General features: G+C 36.8%; 2 protein-coding genes across 9 annotated transcripts in view; one reads left to right on the forward strand and one right to left on the reverse strand.

Annotated features, from left to right (window-relative positions):
• Positions 1-11,784, forward strand: part of MRAP2 (melanocortin 2 receptor accessory protein 2) — a 161,505-nt gene extending 149,721 nt beyond the window's left edge. Inside the window, exons 4-6 of the mRNA XM_016955947.4 lie at positions 4,923-5,075; positions 10,065-10,133; positions 11,442-11,784. Coding sequence (XP_016811436.1) covers positions 4,923-5,075; positions 10,065-10,133; positions 11,442-11,457 — 238 coding nt within the window. The 3' untranslated portion in view covers positions 11,458-11,784. The remainder of the gene's footprint in view (positions 1-4,922; positions 5,076-10,064; positions 10,134-11,441) is intronic.
• CEP162 (centrosomal protein 162) overlaps positions 1-19,711 on the reverse strand; it is a 103,827-nt gene that overhangs the window by 10,341 nt on the left and 73,775 nt on the right. For 7 of the 8 annotated variants that reach the window (XM_003311371.6, XM_063813246.1, XM_016955943.4 and 4 more), the window contains 3 exons: positions 18,042-18,676; positions 15,057-15,198; positions 12,186-12,284 (listed from right to left, as the gene is read on the reverse strand). In XM_003311371.6, the coding sequence (XP_003311419.3) occupies positions 12,186-12,284; positions 15,057-15,198; positions 18,042-18,676 (876 nt within the window). The remainder of the gene's footprint in view (positions 1-12,185; positions 12,285-15,056; positions 15,199-18,041; positions 18,677-19,711) is intronic. The other variant, XR_010158092.1, reaches the window with a different exon arrangement.

The raw sequence follows: 19,711 nt of genomic DNA on the forward strand, positions 1-19,711 counted from the left end.
GGCACAGTCCCTCACGGCTTCCCTTGGCTAGGGGAGGGAGTTCCCCGACCCCTTGCACTTCCCGGATGAGGCAACGCCCCACCCTGCCTTGGCTCACCCTCTGTGGGTTGCACCCACTGTCTAACCAGTTCCAATGAGATGAGCCAGGTACCTCAGTTGGAAATGTAGAAATCACTTTCCTTCTGTGTTGATCTCACTGAGACCTGTAGAATACAGCTGTTCCTATTTGACCATCTTGCCAGCCTCCCCCCCACAGATTAAACTTTTGATAAATAATTATATTATAATGCCTCTATTTTGAAATGGTATAATAGAAGTGCCAATAAAGATATATACTGTCATGAAAAGATCATATACACACACACACACACACACACACACACACACACATAGTGTTAGGTTAAAAATGCTGTGAAAATCATATGCATGCATACATACATGAACAAACATGTATTTGCATATGTACACACATGAGAACCATATCCACAATATTTGTAGTTCTTTATTTATGAATAGAAAAAAATCTGGAAGGATATAGAGCAAAATATAACTAGGTAGTGGGATTATAGTGATTTTATACCTTCTAATTGCTAATACTAATTATTATGTATTAATAGTATAAAAACACATGCATAGTGAATCCATGCTCAACTAAGGACAGAAATAGCATCAATAAAAAGCATAAAAGCATATATTCTTTAATGAATAAAACTCTGTTATCTTTTTATTACTTTACTAAAGTAAAAAAGAGTGATTCACCCAGATGATGTCACTTAAAGGTGAGTGAAGATGCTTTCTTACTGGAGAAGACAGATATCACTGACTGCTGGCAGGAGGTGGCTCAGGTGCTGGAGTTCAAACAATCTGTGCATAGCCCAGAGACAGACTGCTTCCCAGAGAAGACATTTGTCTTTGTTCTCTTACTTGTTGGTGAGTAGATAATCTTAGAAACTACACATCTCAATTTAAACTGAACCACAAAATTATTCCTATTTTTATTACTTTAAACAAGCCTGGGCTGGTCGTGGTGGCTCACGCCTGTAATCCCAGCTCTTTGGGAGGCTGAGACGGGTGAATCACTTGAGGTCAGGGGTTCCAGACCAGCCTGGCCGACATGGGGAAACTCCGTCTCTACTAAAAACACAAAAATTAGCCGGGTGTGATGGCACAATCCTGTAATCCCAGCTACTCAGGAAGCTGAGACATAAGAATCACTTGAATGAGGGAGGCAGAGGTTGCTGTGAGCCGAGATTGTGCCACTGCACTCCAGCCTGGGTGACAACAGTAAGACTGTCTCAAAAAAACAACAAAAAAATGAGCCTGGTACACTGTATCTGTGTACTTTTCAATCATGTCATGTGCCTTTGTGCTTTGTAACTATTGGCATAAGTCTTCCTGGTCACTTTGCTAGAGGAATTGTGAGTACTTACTTAATCTAGAGGGTTTAGATTCTAATTAGGTTAGCACTGAAGGAGATACTGGGCACTGTGTCTTAAGCAGCCATTCCTGCTTTCTTTGCTGACAAGGCCTTGATATTGTTCAGGTGTTCATGTGATGCTGGGGTAAATTCTGATCAGTTTTACTGTCAGTTTACTGGATAACTACTGGACAAAAACAACTGATCAGTTATAGCTGTCCAGTTTTTCTTGGCAGTGATTGATTGGTTTAGAGGTGGGCACATGTCTTAGTCTGTTTTCTGCTGGTATAACCAAATACCACAGACATTTATTTGGCTTACAGTTCGGCATCTGGACAGTCCAAATGCATGGCACTGGCATCTGGGAAGGGCCTTTTGCTGCATTAACCCATGACAGAAGGGCAGGCAGGTGATGAGACAGGGGAATGAGAACCACTGAACTTATTCTTCTATCATGAGCCCACTCCTGTGATAACTAACCCATTCCTGCTTTAACATCAACTAAATTTAAACATAAGTTTTGGCAGGGATATTCAAACCGCAGCAGCATGTGACACAGTTCTGAAGCAAAGGCAGTTAGTGGGAGACATTATAGGCTATATGTATCTGTTTGATTATTTTTCTGTCCCACTGGTTAGAATGTTCCTTGACAGCAAGGACTCCAGATGTTTCACTGCTATATCTTAAGAAGCAAATAACAGGGACTGACATCTGCTCACTAAGTATTTATTAAATCAATGAAAAAAAATGCTATGAAGGTCTTATTTAACTTGATAGCTGTAAAAACTGAGGCTGAGAGAGTTTAAAGACACTAGAAGTGGCTATGTACAGATAACTTTTTTCTTCTGCATGAGAAACTGACCTTGGGTTCAATCACTTTTCTGTGTCTGTTCTCCCCTTGATAAAGAATGGCCATCGGCCACACACCAGGCACCTAGGCTTGGGGGACTTTGTATGAACTGAAATACTTCACAGGAAGACAGTTTTGGGCTCTCCTGACCATGCTGACTCTTGTAACTGAGCATGTTGTTGTGGGAGCCACCGCGCAAGGATTAGTATAAGAGATATCGGTTCTTGTGGAGCATGGGGCATCTAAACTAGCAAGGGAATAAGACTCATACCTGGCAGGTGGTATGAGTCTTATTCCCTTGCACCTTTGTTGTCACTTGGACAGCTCCTGGACAACTGTATGAACTGCTGTGAGAATGACTTGCACTGAAGAGAAATGCGTCATGCTGCCTTGCTAGCCTGCTGTTTCCTGGCCCGTATCCAGCATGCCAAGTGTGGCCTTATGGTTGTGTGACTCTAAATGTTTACTTGAACATGCTAGCGAGCCTTATAACGGCAAGTCAAGAATTTAAACCCAGATCTTATAAACCCTATGATCATTCCACTATCTGTTCATAAAACAACAGCAGCTAGCTGTAGAATATTTGTGACAAATTACAGTAAGAATTTTGATAATTCTTATGAGTGGGCCACAATAGTCCCTGGGGTCTTATTAGAGGTAAGTCTTAAATATTTTCTATATCTTTTATAAAATATGCAGATTAAAAAAAAAATCCCACAAATGAAAAAATCTGTAATCAGTAAAATGTATATCCTAATAATAGAAAAAATATGAAAATAAGCAATAATAGCATCAATCCTTAGTTATCCGTAGGGATCATGAGTAAAGATTCATGTCTTTTCTCTACAACTGCAGGGTGTGAAGAAATAAATGAACTGAAGATTTTTGCAGTCAATTAGAAGTGGAACAATAGATTGAAAAATCTATGATGAATATTAAAACACAAAAGAATATTAAAACTCTAGAATATTAAGACTCCAGAATATTAAAACTCTAGAGTCTTAAAAAAACCCAAGGATTTGAAAAATACATGCCTGAGTTAGCATCAACGGAAGAGGTGCTGGATCCTTAATAAGATTTTCACCCCATTGCAGCAGACATAATTTTAAAAGATGTGCTTGAAAATATTTTAGGTAACAAAGGCATGAAACATAATGAAGAGTTTAGAAACATCCTTTCAGATTTCTATAATTAATATACTAAGTGGGAATCATCTTTGCTTTATGCTGAAAACTTATAAATCATTGCTCAGTTATCTCATGGCCTATAAAATGTTAAAAACACATAAGCAATCAAAAGTTCACCAATGGTTTAAAATGTATAGTGTGCTTTCATCTGTGGCGATGTATAGTGTACCTTCACTTGTGGTCATGTGGAGTCAAGGGGAGACTCCTCCTTTAAATAACTAGAAAACAGCACAAAATATTTGAAACAACTGTTTTCAGACACTGGATAACAGCACTACAGACTGTGATTTCTGGGAGAAGGGAATAAGGTGAGCTCTAGAGTTGTCCAGTTTATTGCCTGGAGGCAGTTTTGAAGCCAGTGGAAATAGCCTGAGCATTTCCTGGAGCTCACACAGAGGTGGGAATAGTTCATATTTCCACCAGCCTGAGAGGAAATGCCTCATAATACACAGGACGTCAGGAGAGTCCTCAAACTAGTCTTGTCAAAACAGCTATTATATAGAAAATTACACAGAATACAGCCATTATAAATAAACTCCATATTAAAAGGTAGGTATTCCAATTAAAAGGCAGGGTGTCATTACCTTTACTCAGGACACTGAGTGCTTAGCTTTCTAGTAGTGAGGCTTAAAAATCATGTGCTGCGTCTTCTGTTTTCAAGTATTTTAGATATTCTTAAAGTAAGAACTGTCTTACCATTGTATTGCTAAATTAACAACAATTAAGTTAACTAAAACTGACTTCATTATCTTGCAAACAGGTACATATTCTTTCTTTTATTGCTTTCACTAAAAACTTTACTTCAGTTCTGAGGTTCTGTAAACTTAGTGCTTATGTTAACAAAGTTTTATGTACATCTTAAACACTGAAAAGAATGTACAATGCTGAACTAGCCTTTCAACTACTAGAACAAGATTTTAAAAACGGACACTTGCGTAATTGTAGAGTGTTTTTACATTGATCTTTTCATAATACAATTGGCTCTATATTTTGCCTGTGAGACTTAAATCCTTCAATAACAATAAATGGTATATATGCATCAAAGAACGGGATGTGCAGCTTTCCTGGCCTTTCACACTTTTTAGAATGAAATGGATCTTAGAATCAAATGGAAGAAAAGCTCTCTATCCTCCTCTTTTTCTGCCTAAAAGTAGGAAATAAATTTTCCTTTAGTGAAGAGGGCTCTAGATGCTTATTAGCCCAGAGATGGCACCAGAGGAATCTGCAGTACTCCATGAGTTTCCTACCATATATTTACATTCCCACAGTTTCCCACCTTTGTAGCCTAAAAACGACTTTCCTCTGTCCTTTCTTTATCTACAAATTGATTGTTCTTTGTTGAAGATGGTTTGTAAACCAGAGTTCTAAGCCACTGTTTTGAGTTACTTTTCATGAGGTTTCTCCTGTGATGTGTGCTGCGCACATTAATAAATTTGTTTTTCTCTTGTTAATCTGTCTTTTGTTACAGTGGCCTGTCCCAACAGGAACTCACATGGGTTGAGAAAAAAAATTTTTCCTTCCTGACAGTTTTTGGCAATGCAGATGGGACTTTCTGGGATACCCCATCCACTCTGGAACCTGCAGATGAAATCCTAGCAAAACTGGCAGAAGCTGGTAAAAGGTAAGAATTCTTACCAAACTCAGCTCTCCCAGATATCTGTCTATAGCAGTCAGTCAAGAAAGGAAGGTGAAATTTTTCCTGGTCCTTCTTTTCCATATTCAGATTGGTAGGAGAAAAAAATTTGTAAAATTCTTTGAATTTGTGACTCTTGTGGGTTTGGTTTTGGCTACCTATTGGTTATTATTTTTAGCCTCCTTGAAAAGGTCATTGTTTTCCATTGTCTTTTGCATCATTTGTTGTGAGAAGGAGAATCACAGGACAGAACACAGACATAGGTCATATCAGCCTGTTGTTCCAGCCACCCTCTCAGGCTGGTGTGTTCACGGTTCTCACCAGACTGGTGTGTTCACGGTTCTCACCAGACTGGTGTGTTCACGGTTCTCACCAGACTGGTGTCTGTTTAGACAAACCTTGCTGTGGGTCCCCAATAAGAAAAAGAAAGGATGAGGTTCACCTTTTATCTTGTTTTATGTCCTGAGAGCTTGGCTTTCATGACCACTGAGAACACTGGTCTCTGGTCTCTGCCAGGTGCAGGGGCACAAGCGTTGGCTTGTGTCAGGCAGCCAGGTGAACAGGGTGGGAACCCAAGACACAAGTGACAAGTGGTGTTCTCTTTGTTTGATGCAGCTCAGGGGAGTCTGTCTTAATAAGAGACGGCAGTCCATTAGGAGCCTTTGGCGTTTCAAACTTTGTTGTTTGGTTGATACTGGGAGAGTCCTATCCCAGCAGTGCCTGTGTGGTGTCACAGATTAGCAGGTCTATGACTGGAGGTGTCTCTGTGGGAGGCTTGAAACACCATTTTCACACAACTCTTCTGTCTGCAGAGCAATGAAGGTCTTTGATTTTTTAGGCTATCTTTGGGAGAAACTTTGGATATCGAGGGAGATTTGATCTTTTGCAGACTTTTTTGAGGAAGCCTCCGGCAACCATGGTTAAGCTACAAAAGGCTTCTTGGTTTTTTGTTTGTTTTTCGTAGAGACAGGGTCTTGCTCTGTCACCCAGGCTGGGGTACAGTGGCACAATCAGCTCACTGAAGCCTTGAACTCCTGGGCTTAACCAATCCTCTCACCTCAACCTCTTGAGTAGCTGGGACTACAGGCGCATGTTACTGCACAAGCTAATTTTTGTATTTTTTATAGAGATGATGTCTCGCCATATTGCCCAGGCTGGTTTCAAACTCCTGGCCTTGGGAGATCCTCTCACCTCAGTCTCCCAAAACGCTAGGATTTACAGGCGTGAGTCACCTTGCCTGGCTGACTTGTTTTAAACCATAAAAATAGCTTACTGGTCTAGAGCAGCAGTTCCCAGACTTTTTGGTACCAGGGACTGGTTTTGTGGAAGACAATTCTTCCACGGAAAGAGGGAGGATGGTTTTGGGATGATTCAAGCTCATCACATTTATCATTAGATTCTCTTATATAAGCCCACAACCTAGATCACTTGCATGTGCAGTTCACAATTGGGTTCACGCTCCTATGAGAATCTAATGCCGCCACTGATGTGACAGGAGGCGGAGATCAGGCAGTAATGCTCACTCGCCCCCTGCTCATCTGCTGAGAGGCCCGGTTCCTAACAGGCCATGAACTGGTACTGGTTTGTGGCCCAGGGTTGGGGACCCCTGATCTAGAATCACATTAAAATGGGTATACCTTTAAAGATTTGAGTTTTTATATCAAAAAATGATTTTTTTTCAATTTTAAAGAAGCATTCATTCAAAACAAATGTCTTACTGGTACTTATGGTAAAATAAAATTTAAAAGAGGGCATAAAAGAGTGTCAAGTCTAGTCTAAAAAAAACAAACAAACAAACAAAAGTCAGACTAGACTTAAGACCAACGTTAACATCTACATCTGCTATAAATTCCTCCTCACCTACCTATAGTCTCCTTTACTCCCAACTGCCTGATATTGATCTACCAGAAGATCTTCCGATCTCTGGGTCCCTGACTTAAACTTCTTTCCTCAAAATCCAGTCTCAACCTCTGAACAAATTCCTTTAATCCTAAAACTCCTCCAACTTCCCCAGGAAATCTTTTAAATGCCCAGCTGCCTACTAACTTGCCTTCCTCTGAAAGATTTACAGAAAGTACTCCAGCCTGATATCCAGGGCCGGGGTGTATAGGTTACTTGTGTAAATACTGCCAACCAGGAAATAAACAGAACACTGTCTCAGGGAACTGGCAGCCAGGCTGGCTTTGCTGTACCTACACTCCACCTACTTTCCAGAGCTCCATCATCAACTCCTTCAGCTCCAGGCCTTCTTATATTTTGGGTCTCCATTACAAAAATATTCCTTAAGACTGTCCTGTGCTCAAGGAAAAGAAAAAAAAATACCCTGGATCTTTCATAATAGGCAAATATGCCCTAAAATGCCTTCTTGGAGAAAACTTCCGTCCTTTCTCAGTCTCTCAGAGATGTGAATCTCACCATGTCTTTGAAATTTAAACCTTCAAGGAGTTAACTAAAACAACCCCCACATACATTTGAGACTAAAGAAAAAAAGGCAGCCCAGAGGGAGAAGAGTTTGTTTTTGTTTTTTTAAACACACTGCTATAAAAACTCCTTTACCCCAAATTTCACCCATACCCTCCATAAGATTACCTGCAAAGGGCAAATGAAAAATTTTAAGTCTTCCTCAGAAATACCAGTAAAAAGTTTGGCCAGCTAAACAGGTAACCTTAATTTATTCTATCTGCCAAATACACAATTTGCATTCAACTATTCTTTTACAAATTAGCGAGTTTTATATTATTGTGCCTGTCTCATGGCTAAAACTTTAAAATGAAAGCTATATGATCTCTGCATCTGTCTATGTTTATGTACATCTATGTGTATGTGTGTGTGTATATACGTATACATTTTTTTTCTACCTTTGGACGGTATTTTCAAAAGTAATTCATAAAAGAGAACTATTTAATTGGCTTACAGAAAAAGAAGCACTTACATAAATTAAGAATTCCAAAAACTCTCAGAAGTATAGAAACTAACCCAAATGGTTTTCAAGTTCATGTGTCTCAGGTAAATCTGGGATATGATTAGTTTAGCATTATTGATTTAATAAAAATAGGCATGACTTCAGAGTTGTCAACAGTAAGTATAATGCAGACATACAACCCTTATGCTACCTGGGTTTACTAATCAAACAAGTATCTCTGCTAGATATTTAAAATTAAAGACCTAGGAGTTCATCCCCAAATCAAACGTGCAAGTCGAAGTACAGTATCCATTATTCCATGTATATTAAGCACAGCAGGAAAAGAAAAACATGTATTTAACTTTTGAGTTCTTGTGCTGCTTGCCTAACCTGCATGTGTTGTAAAAATAGTTAACAGTAAAATAAGATGATGACTAGATGTTTAATGGCTCATGAATTTTCATAAGCAATCCAAACATAATTGTTAATAACAAGTACATTAAGTAAATATTAGTGGGATAAAATTTATAAAGTCTTCAATAATTACTATGTTTTATGTTTGTAAAAAAAAATTAGTTACCCAAATCTCTTTAGTATAGCTTACATCCTTGGGGTTTTGCTAAGTTAAATAATAAATAGTCATTGAATATCTAGATCATTTCCAGATATACGGAAACATTAACTTATGTTTCACAGACTCATGTTGCTGAACATAACCTTATCTACCTTGGCTTCTTAAATTTTACAGAGAAACAAATCACCTGTTCTTATTGTCACATTAAGAGAACTATAAAAATATGCTTCTAGAAGTCATGAAATGATGTTAATCTACAAAATGTTGGTATATGACAGGTCATGGCTGCTTTGTAGTTTTCATAAGAAATTAATGTTACTAAGGATTAAAAGTTCTAATATACATATATTTAAAACTACTATAGATAAGGGAAACAACTTTGTATGCAAAATATACAAGGAAAATAAGATGTAGTTTTGGTAAGCAAAGTTATGAGGAATGAAGATGTGTTTTCGTTAAGGGAAAAAATAATTAAATCTGTACTAAAGTAGAATGACAGACTGTTTTAGAATGAAAAAGGAGAACGAAGAACAAAAAAATGAATGAACGTAGAAGCTTGCAGAAGGAGAGAGAAAGAGAAAGTGAGAATGCATGAATATCTTGTGTGTCTAAGCTGTCTAAAACAGAATATGTTTATTATAAGAGTTTTAAAAATGAGCCTTAATGTCAAAAGTACAGTGGACAAAACTAGAAACTGGTTTTCTCTCTTAAAACAACAAAGCTTTCTTGGAGCATCGGTCTGCTCTTGATAAGAGATTATAAAAGATTTTCTTTACCTTTAAGTTAATTTATGTAGAAAGCAAAGATTTTGTGTTTTAGTAAAATAACTTCCTGTGTTTCCTATGGTCTCTATCAGTTCTTTGATTACTTAGGAAAACTGAGTTTTCTCACTATGCGACTTTCTGTATTTGCCTTTAGAATCTTTTAATAATCACTTTGGATAACTAAGTATTGTTTCATAATGACCTGTGATCCTATTTAATCAAATGTTTTAAACTTTTTGATATTTTTGACAACTTCCTCAAATCAAATTATAAATTATTTTGACCTCAAACTAGCTTTGGGATGTTCCAGAGGGCCCTGGAAAATCTCAAAAGAATGTTCTTTCTCCTTTTACAAATAGAGATGTCAAAGTAATTAGGCTTATTTGACGTGATAAATTGTACGGGAATCATTGTCAAATAAAGACAATGTTTAATCTTCTTTGAGTTATTTTTGTATGGATATGTTATTAACAAATGTTCCAGAAGTTGTATACAATTCCTAAAAATCTGGTATGTCTTGGTATGATGTTATCAGTAATAATGCTAGTTAATATCTTAATGTTGTATTGTCACAAAAATAACCAAATTTCCATATCAAGTTCATTATAATGAACTCTCATCAGATGTTTAACCATGGCTAGTTTAAAGTCTTGTCATCCACAGATAGTTAATTGTTTTACTGTTACTTTCCTAAGAGCTTTTGTAAGCAACTATAAATACAAAGTGTTTTTCTTCAGAAAGATTCATGGAAAGGACTCTGACAAATACAGGCTTCTGATAACTTCAAGATCATACCATTTGGCCAGGTAAGAATTTTTCAGAATTCTAATGAAAAGATTGATTGGTTCACAGACGTGCTAACCCAACATCAAGCAGAACAAGAATTAATTACATGGGACTAAGTAAACTGATGAAGAATTCTTTTTAGGGACTGTCTGTTTAAAACACTGCTGATTCTTTAATATTCTGTAGAGAACTTTTTCTCTTAAGCTATCCATAGCTTAGAGCAATTTGGTAAATTATACTTTTGTAAACAGAATTGAAATATTTATCTTTTTTTCCTCTATCTCTCCAGAAACCATTAGTTGAGTATTCTTATTTTCACAGGGACATAAATACTTGCATAAGTTCAGTAAGAATCTGTTCTCTTTGTAACACAACTGGAAACATCAGTTATACTATCAAGGCTTTGATTGGAATGTCATATTTCAGAATGTGCATGGAATCAGATATAATCGGACAACTTAAAAAAATACATTGACTTTCTGACGCCAATAAAGTCCCTTGGAAAAAACTGGCTTGGTACCTTACATACGAGGTTTCCTTATAGATGAGTAAGAAATGTCACTTCCTGGCAAGCCCAGGAGCCTCACGATATTTGGGGGATCTCTAGAAGAGAAAGGAATTTACCTGGATCTATTGGTATTGCAGGCAAAATCTGATGGCAAGCCTTTGGCATGCGTTTCTAGCCTGGAGATGCCAATAAAGGGCCAATCTGAGAATCCTTATTAAAAGTTCCAGCAAAACAGACTTATAAAAGAGCCTATATGATTAATCACTATTCTTGCTGCACTTTTTATGCAAATAACCAAGCCAAGTTTAATGAGACTAGACTTATTTTTGCCATTGGTCTTATTGTGATTATCTCTGATAGAAATGAGGGTGACTGCAGAGAGAAAAATACTGTGCTTCATTAGAAAACTGTAACACACCCTTGTAGATATCAGATTCTAGCCTTGTTTTTTATCTCTGGGGTTTTGTTATTTACGTGTAATCTGGTCTAGATCTCTGTCTATAATTCTCCAAACTAGTATTTCAAATTTTTCTCCTACCCTCCTGGCTTGGAATCACTAAAACATTTAACTGCCCTTTTCCTGAAATCTTAATAAGCTGAAGCTGAATGACTTGATATAAACTGCAGAGAGTCACCACAACAGCTAATATACGGGCAATTTTCATGCCTATTGCTGCGTGTCTTATAACTAGACATACTCAAACTGTAAAAAATGCTTTGAGCCCAACATCTAGAACTCTTGACTAGCTGCTCTTAGATTCAGAAATTAGTATACAGACTACTCCTACCATTAACTTTTGTTTTTCTTTTGTTTCCATAGAAATGCCTCTTATTAAATCACCATATAGAGGCCTAACTTTGATGAGAGCTCACCTGCAATATCTCCTGAAATGAGACACAACTGCTTAATTGAATTGACCTATTCTCAGCACTAAGACAATGACTTGCTATGGGGCAGTGTACTTAAATGTGTTCAGTTGCACTTGTTCCAATCTATGTTTTCCTCTTCCTTTGCCAATCTCTGATCTCACAATCTCTAATCCAAATCTCTTCAAAGCTACCAACTTGGAGAGTTCTAAGCCACCATTTTGAGTTACTTTGTGTTGTGGTTTCTCCTGCATTGTGTGCTGCACGTATTAATAAACTTGTTTTTCTCTTATTAATCTGTCTTTTCTTATGGGGTCTGTCTCAACTAAAAACTCATGAGGGTTGAGGAAAAAATTATTTTTCCTCCCTGACAGTACTTAACACAGAAATGGACTTCACTATTCAATTTTGTCTCCTGAAGAAAACAAACAGAAAACCCAAACATCTCCCGTCCCATTTTCCCCACTACCCACAAAATCTCAACAGCAAATAAAACATAGACAACTTAATGACTTAATATCTGAACTTCACCTGGGGAAAGCAGATTTTACATAAGCACGCTGCTAATATTTTCTTGACATGTGATACCTTCAGGTTATGTCTATTTGTACATTTAGGTAAAAAATTTATAAATATGAATATGATTGAAATGCCTAAGAAAAACTTATTTTAGCCCAATATTTCGGCCATTTCTTACCTCTTTCTGTAGAATTTCTTCTCGAACTTCAGAAACTACGAGAGACTCTTGTTTACTCTGCAGCTCATTAACTTGACTTTGGAAATGTCTTATAAGTACCTAGGAAATTGTTAGAAGTGCTGAGTTAATAAAGCTCCTCCTTGAACACTATCTGAAAAATATAAGAAAGCCAACTCACAAAAGGGAACTCTTATATACTGTTGGTGGGAATGTAAGTAAGCACAACTACTATGGAAAAAAATTATAGAGATTTCTCAAAAAACTAAAAATAGAATTACCGTATTATCTAGCAATCCCACTACTGGGTATCTATCCAAAGGAAAAGAAATTTGTATATCAAACGGACACCTGGCACTTGCATGTTTATTGCAGCACTATTCACAATAGCAAAGATATGGAATCAATCTAAGTTCCCGTCAACAGACGAAAAGAAATGTGATATATATACCCAATGGAATACAATTCAGCCTTAAATAAGAGGGAAATAATGTCATACGCAGTTAAGTGGATGGAACTGAAGGTCATTATGTTAAGTGAAGTAAGCTAGGCACAGAAAAATACTGCATGTTCTCACTCATGTATGAGAGCTAAAAAACTTGATCTCATGAACACAGAGAATAGAACAACAGATACCAGAGATGGGAGTGGGGGGTTGGGAAGGATGAAGAGAGGTTGGTTATGGGTACAAACATACATACAGTTAGATAGATGAAATAAGTTCTAATGTTTAATAGCAGACCAGGGTGACTGTACTTGGCAACAATATTATGTGTATTTCAAGGTAACTAGAAGAGAAAGTTTGAAGTGATACCAAGACATAAAAATGATGAACACTCAAGGTGACAGAAATCCCAATTACCCTGACTTGATTATTACACATTCTTTGCATGTAGCAAACACTCACATGTATCCTATAAATATCTAAATCATTATATATCAATAAAAGGGGGGGAAATAAATATGAACATTTTTCATGACTAGAAAAAGTCCTTTTAAAATAAAAAGGACTACACATTTGGAAAAAGGTAGACAATATTATCTTTATACTCTGTGGTTAAGTATGATAGTTTTTATTTAAGAACTATGGCTTAAATATAACATAAGCCTCATAATATCTGTGAAATAAATGTCAGTCTCATATCTTTAGGTAAACTGAAATATATAAACAGATACTTCCATCAAGAAACTAAGAGAAATTGGGAAAAATTTATCTTATCTCTAATGCTGTATTTTTAATGATCAGACTATGCTGATTTCTCTTTAACTCAATTTTACAATATTACATTTATAACGCTGGGAAAATAACATTTATGACACTATGGCATCATGATACTACTTTTCCTACCTCTTCCAGACTATTCCTTAATACAAAATCACTTGATAGAATGCTTATAGTTGCCCTCTGACACCCTATTCCTATGGAGGATAAGGCCAGAGAGGTTCTCTGTAAGGCTGTATGGATTGTTACTTTCGAAAGGCACTTTAAGTATTTTTCATTAACGTAGTCAAATAGTCCTTTTTTTTCTCAGCGATCTGAAGTTAAGTTACAGACTTCATTACATTTTGCCCCTAAATACTTCAAATGCCACTTTGGGAGGTCAAAGTGGGTGGATCACTTAAGGTCAGAAGTTCGAGACCAACCTGGCCAACATGGTGAAACCCCATCTCTACCAAAAATATAAAAATTAGTCAGGCATGGTGGTGTGCACCTGTAATCCCAGCTACTTGGAAGGCTGAAACAGAAGAATCGCTTGAACCTGGGAGGCAGAGGTTGCAGTGAGCTGAGACAGCCTGGGTGACAGAAGGAGACTGTCTCAAACAAACAAAACCTTCAAATGCTTCAACATACATCTCTTTAGAATAAGGGCATTTCTCACAAAACCATAACATTTTATACCTAAGAAAATTTATAGTAATTTCTTAGTCTCTAATAGCCAGTCCATATTCAAACTTCCCGAATTGAGGAATTTATTTTTAATTAAGATGGTATTAAATAATTACACTTGGTGAGATAATTCTTTCTTGATGTTTTTCTCCCTGACCTTCTTTCTTAAAATTGAAGCCTACAGACAAGATGAACACAATAAACATTCATATATTTTTCAACTTGATAACCCAAAAGGTGGCTGATTTGCCACCTTTTTCTTTTTCTTGGATATACCATTTGAAAGTAGATTGTAGATAAAAGTCCCATTTTAATGCTATTTTTATAAGTGACAAACAGTACAGAAGACAGGCCACATGGTAATGCTCATAGATATTCTAAGTAGATATACCTATTTTTCAAAAAGGAAGACACATTTATTTGAGGAAATGCTGATGAGTTGGCAGCATTCCCTATAATAATTCTTAGAAGACTATGCTCCATCAGAGCAAGAGCTGTGTATCTCTCTTTTCATTATTTTATTCCAGTGCCTGATTGTCTATTGACCTGAATCATTATTTGTTAATAAAAGGTCATGGGGCAGGAAGAATGCCTAAGGATAACCGTCAGCTGGGACTTGGGGACTCGGTTCAACATCCAAGTTCAAGTACTAGGGTCCTAATCATGTTAGACATATACCTCACCACCTGTGACAAATTTAGAGAAAGACTTATTTGAGAAGTATAAGGACAAACTGTAAAAATATTTATTTATATGGTGTAGTTTTAAAGTAGAAAAATTAAATATATAGTATTATCTTCTTTAAAAAAATTAAATATATAGTATTATCTTCTTTAAAAAAGAAATCAAGCCAATAATAGTTTCCCATTTCTATCACCAAGCTGAAAAAGTTAAAACATTTCCAAATAAAACAATGTTAACTTTAATCTCATTAAAGTCAAAACGAGTTTATTCAAGTCAAAAGATAAAACAGATTTGTCATCTACCTCTTGAGTTGCTATTTTACGATTTAGTTCAGCTACTTTGGAAGAAGAATTTTCTACTGCATTTTGGCAAAGGAGTTTCTCTATTTCTCTCTGATGAGATGCTTTGAGGGATGCAATGTGTGCTGCAGTATCTTCCTTGACCCTACAGAGCAAACGAAAGAAAACCACACATAAAAGTGGCTCTTCAACCTCTAATTCAGAGTTAGCACAAAAACAGTAGAAGAAACCTGGGAATTAAGCAAGGGGAAAATGGGCACCAATATTAACTGCACTGTGTTAGGTGCTTTATACATTACTACTGCCTATGAGTTCTTATGACCAATCCATGAGCTACTATTTACTGAATTTTATAAGGGCAAACTTGAGGAAATAGTGATATATCTCTACTTTATCCCCAACCTGAGGCTACACTTTCTGAGGGAATCTAGGGTTCCAAAAGCAAAGCACTTGACATTTGATCTTTTAAGATAAACTCAGATTTCTTGCCCAGATGCTTCTTTGGAAAATCACAGCTGTTCCCTTTAGAATCTCCAATGCCTTGTAGGCAGCATTAACCAATTTTCAACCCATGCATGAGACTCCAGGGCTAGTTGCATATTGTGAGAATGAGACAATCTTTATGGTAATTCTCAGGACATATTATGCTTGTAATATGCAATTAATTAATTTGGACTGTAAGTGTGAAAGACTACTCATTTGTCTCTGTGATAAAATTTATTCAGAGGCAGTTCAGTAAATGGTTAAAATTATAAATAAAGATTTGGTATATTTCCTACAGATAAACATTTTCTCTCTTATTGGAAAGACTTTGAAAATAACAGCATTTAACTTAAAGCATGTATTTTAGTAAACTGCTGTTGCTACATATTAATATGGTGCTTCCCAACTATAGACAAATTTATCCATTGCTTATTTCACCATATGAATATTTCTCCATGGAAACAGTGTGAGTAGGGTCCTAGAAAAAGCATAAAAACCTAAATTAAAGCACATATAACTGAATGATAGTAAAAAGTCTAAATATGGGACTAGAAAAGTTTATTCTTCACTTCTCAGGCCCAGACTTATCTAAGAAACAGACTGACAATATTAACAAATTTTAAATGATGTACAGGAAAATTAATTGGAAAACCTGAATTTTAAATTCTTTCCTGGAAAAAATGTGATTCTTCTTAAAGAGCTTCATGCTACTGTCATAATATTCAGGACTTCAGAAACAAGCTTTCCATTTGGTAGCAATATGACTGCCATATGGTAACAACATGACTCACTCACTGCCATGGCTGCCAGTCAATAAGCATTTGTTGGGTGTTTCCCATGCTCATTCTGCTCCTACAGCACATTGCTGTGGGGATGCAAAAGCAGCATAATCTTACACTAGTTCTCAAGGAACTACAAGGCTGTGTATGATTAATCCTTTCTTGGTACATATTAGTAAGTTATGTAGGAGTTGGGGGTAGGAGAAGGCAATTTCCTGGGAAGTTCCACGAAATGTTTTGTGAAGGTAGTACTTATAACACGAATGAGCAAAAGGCATGAGGAAATGTGACAGATTAGGTAAGTAGAGTAGTATTAGAATAGTGATGAGACTTGAGATGCTAGGCAGAGAAATTTAGTCTTGATATTTAAGGAAGTTGAGAGTCACCGGAGAGCAGAGTGACCCAGGTATATGAGTATTTAAAGAATATTAATGATTTTTAAGCAAGATGACTGGGGAAGGTTAAAAAAAAGGAAGATTGGAGTGGGAAAATTGTATAATGGCAGCACTGGTTTATAAAAGTAAGGAAGACTGGAAAATGGGAAACATTTATACCCAAGGAATAACAGAGATAAAGCTGGGCTGGTAATTAAAATAAATATAGACAGGGAAGGGGAGCTTGGGAAGGGGAACTAATTTACAGGTAAAAAAAGGAAACTTGAGGTATTAGTGATTCCAAGAGAAGCAATCCAAAAAATAGTTCTAGGTTTCACATCTGAACTCAGCAAAGAGAACAAGACTTTAAAAGTAAATCTAGAAGTCATGGTTCACAGAAACCGTAAGAATGGGTAAGTTTAGCAACAGAGAAAGAACAGAGAATAAACAGAAAACTAAGAGCTGAATGCTGGTAGAAAGCCAGATTTTTGGGGATGGAGAAGGAAGAAGGGTCAGAATTCAGTAAAAGAAACAGAAAAGGAGTTTTGGTCAGAGCAGCCAAGCCACGGAGGTTAAGGGAAGAAGCCATTTCAGGAAAAGTAGTGTGGTCAACATTGTTGAAGAAAATGAGGAAGGAGAAAATTCCCCTGGACTGGGAAAGGTCATTATTGAGACCAGGTTTAAAAAGGGTGATGATGAGAGCCATATTTAAGAGGAAGTGAGATAGAAATAGAAGAAAAGACTATTTGTGAAAAACGGGTGCTAAAAGACAGGATTGGATTGGAACCTGATCAGGTGAAAAAACGATCTGAGGATGTCAAAAGACTCAGAGGAAAGAGACAGTGGATAGCAAATGGAGATAGTGAGAAGGAAATGGATGAGTATAAAGTTCCTTAAGGCATGAATGGATGTGATCACAAGGTCAATTTGAAGAGTTATTTTTGAAAAGAGGATCTTTTCCTTTTAGACTGCCAACTAGCTTTAACAATAACTGTTTTCTGAAAGCAATCTGTCTATAGCAATAATAAACTATGACATTCCTTTGCTAGAAGAGCCCAAAGAGTCAGCTTATTAATACCATTTGGGTACATGCCAAAAGGCAAGACTGGCGAGCCCAAGGACACAATTTGGGTTGACACAGATGTTCAGGTACATCAGAATTTGGGCCACCAGCAGGTAGAAGACCCTATCCTGAAACAGACACATGCTCAGCAATATAATATAATTTATTAATATTCACTTATGAATTCAGTTTGGGGTCAAACTAATTATCTGGAGGAAATATATCGTATAATTTTTCTATTTTTATCTTTTTATTTTTACAAATATTTATAAATAATTTAACATTTTACCTTCTCATGGAGTTTTCAAATTGATTCATCGCTGCTTCAGATTTCATCTTCAGTTCATTCTTCTCTGAAATTAATCCTTCTAGCTCATTTTTTAATCTGTAGTTTTCTTGTAAAACTTCTGAAACATGGGAATCAGTGAAAGTATGTGGTTGGTACAGCTTGCTGTCCAGGGTTCCAGGGAAGGAGTTAGCATTTCCTTTACTTGAGTGCAAAACATCTTTCTTTGCCCTTTTGGCAGACATTTCCTCTCTGCCCTTTGAGTTCTGATTTGATAGCATCATTCTTCTGTCTTTCTGAAGCCTCTCCACAGTTTTTGAGAGGTCTTGTATTTCTCTCTTTTTTGCAGCCAGTTCTTCATTGAGTCTTACTAATTTAGCTTTAGCATGAGCCTGTTCCACCTGGAATTCTATAGACTGAAAATCTTTATCATCTTTATCATTTTTCTTGACGTCTAATTCAGCATTCTGATGTTTAAGAACGTCTATTTCGGCTTCAAGGTTTCTTACAGTGATCTGATGGGCTTCCTTGATGTCATCAAGTTCCTTCTCTAGGGCTTTAATTCTGGGAGAGTCATGTTGATTCAATTTGCAGGCAAGTAGCTGCTCCTGCTGCTCTAGTCTTTGTTCATACTGAATCTGAAGGAAAGAATCCATGTAATGCCAAACACCTGTTAAACGTTTCATTAGTTGCTGAAGCCCTGCACACTACTGGGTCCTACCTAATCCTTTATTCAGGTACTCATTATACATTCTGATGTCTACAGTTCTGTTTCTTGAGTGAGTCAAATGTATTGAAGTCCTAGTCTTTCAGGGCATAACATTATATATTCTTGATATATGTTATGTTATTTAATAATTGATATGTTGCTTCATAACTATTAACTTACATATGTTCTTACACACTCCAAAATTTATTTTAAATCTCACAATAAAACCTATTATTATGCAGTCTTCTCCATGCAAACTGTCAACACACGCTTCGAGGATAAACAGTAAAGCAACTGGGGGCACTGAAGTCTTCGGGAAACAGCACATTTTCAACCTTCTAACATCAATTTATTACTTTCATAGAGAGTAAAATGGCCTGGAATTTGTATACTGGAGCTTTAATATTTTGTTTAGTATTCAGCAAATGAAATAAATAATTTCTCCTACGGAGGGAGGCACGAGCAGTGTTTGCTCATCCATTCAATGGATATTTACCAAGTTATGACCTTATGCCAAGCAACATGCAGGTTCTAGCAACAAAAAGACTCAGTTCTTATTTTCAAATAGCTCACAGCTTGGTGAGGAGAGCAACATGGCAGCAGCTACAATGTCCCACAAGTAAAATAATGGGCCTGTGAACATAGTGCAGTGAGTGCAGAGGAGGCGACGCTGCCCTAAGTGTCTGGAGGCTTGACAGAAGGTGGGAAGACTGCACAGAGATAGCACATTTACGTTCGGTCTTGAGAGATGACTGTTAATTCGGGGTTAGGTGGAGTCAGGGATGTTTTGGAAGTAGGAAGAGCATATGCAAAGCTGGTTGAATGTTTGGTATATACAGGGAATCAGAAATGAAAGGGGGAAGAGACAAGTAGTAAGCAAAGGCAGGAGTGGGATGGGGCAGGGGGCTGCGAAAAGAAACAAGTTAGGGTGTTTAGATTTAGATACATAAAAGTGGAGTAGCGG

Source organism: Pan troglodytes, chromosome 5, assembly GCF_028858775.2.
Source record: "Pan troglodytes isolate AG18354 chromosome 5, NHGRI_mPanTro3-v2.0_pri, whole genome shotgun sequence".
NCBI lineage: Eukaryota > Metazoa > Chordata > Mammalia > Primates > Hominidae > Pan > Pan troglodytes.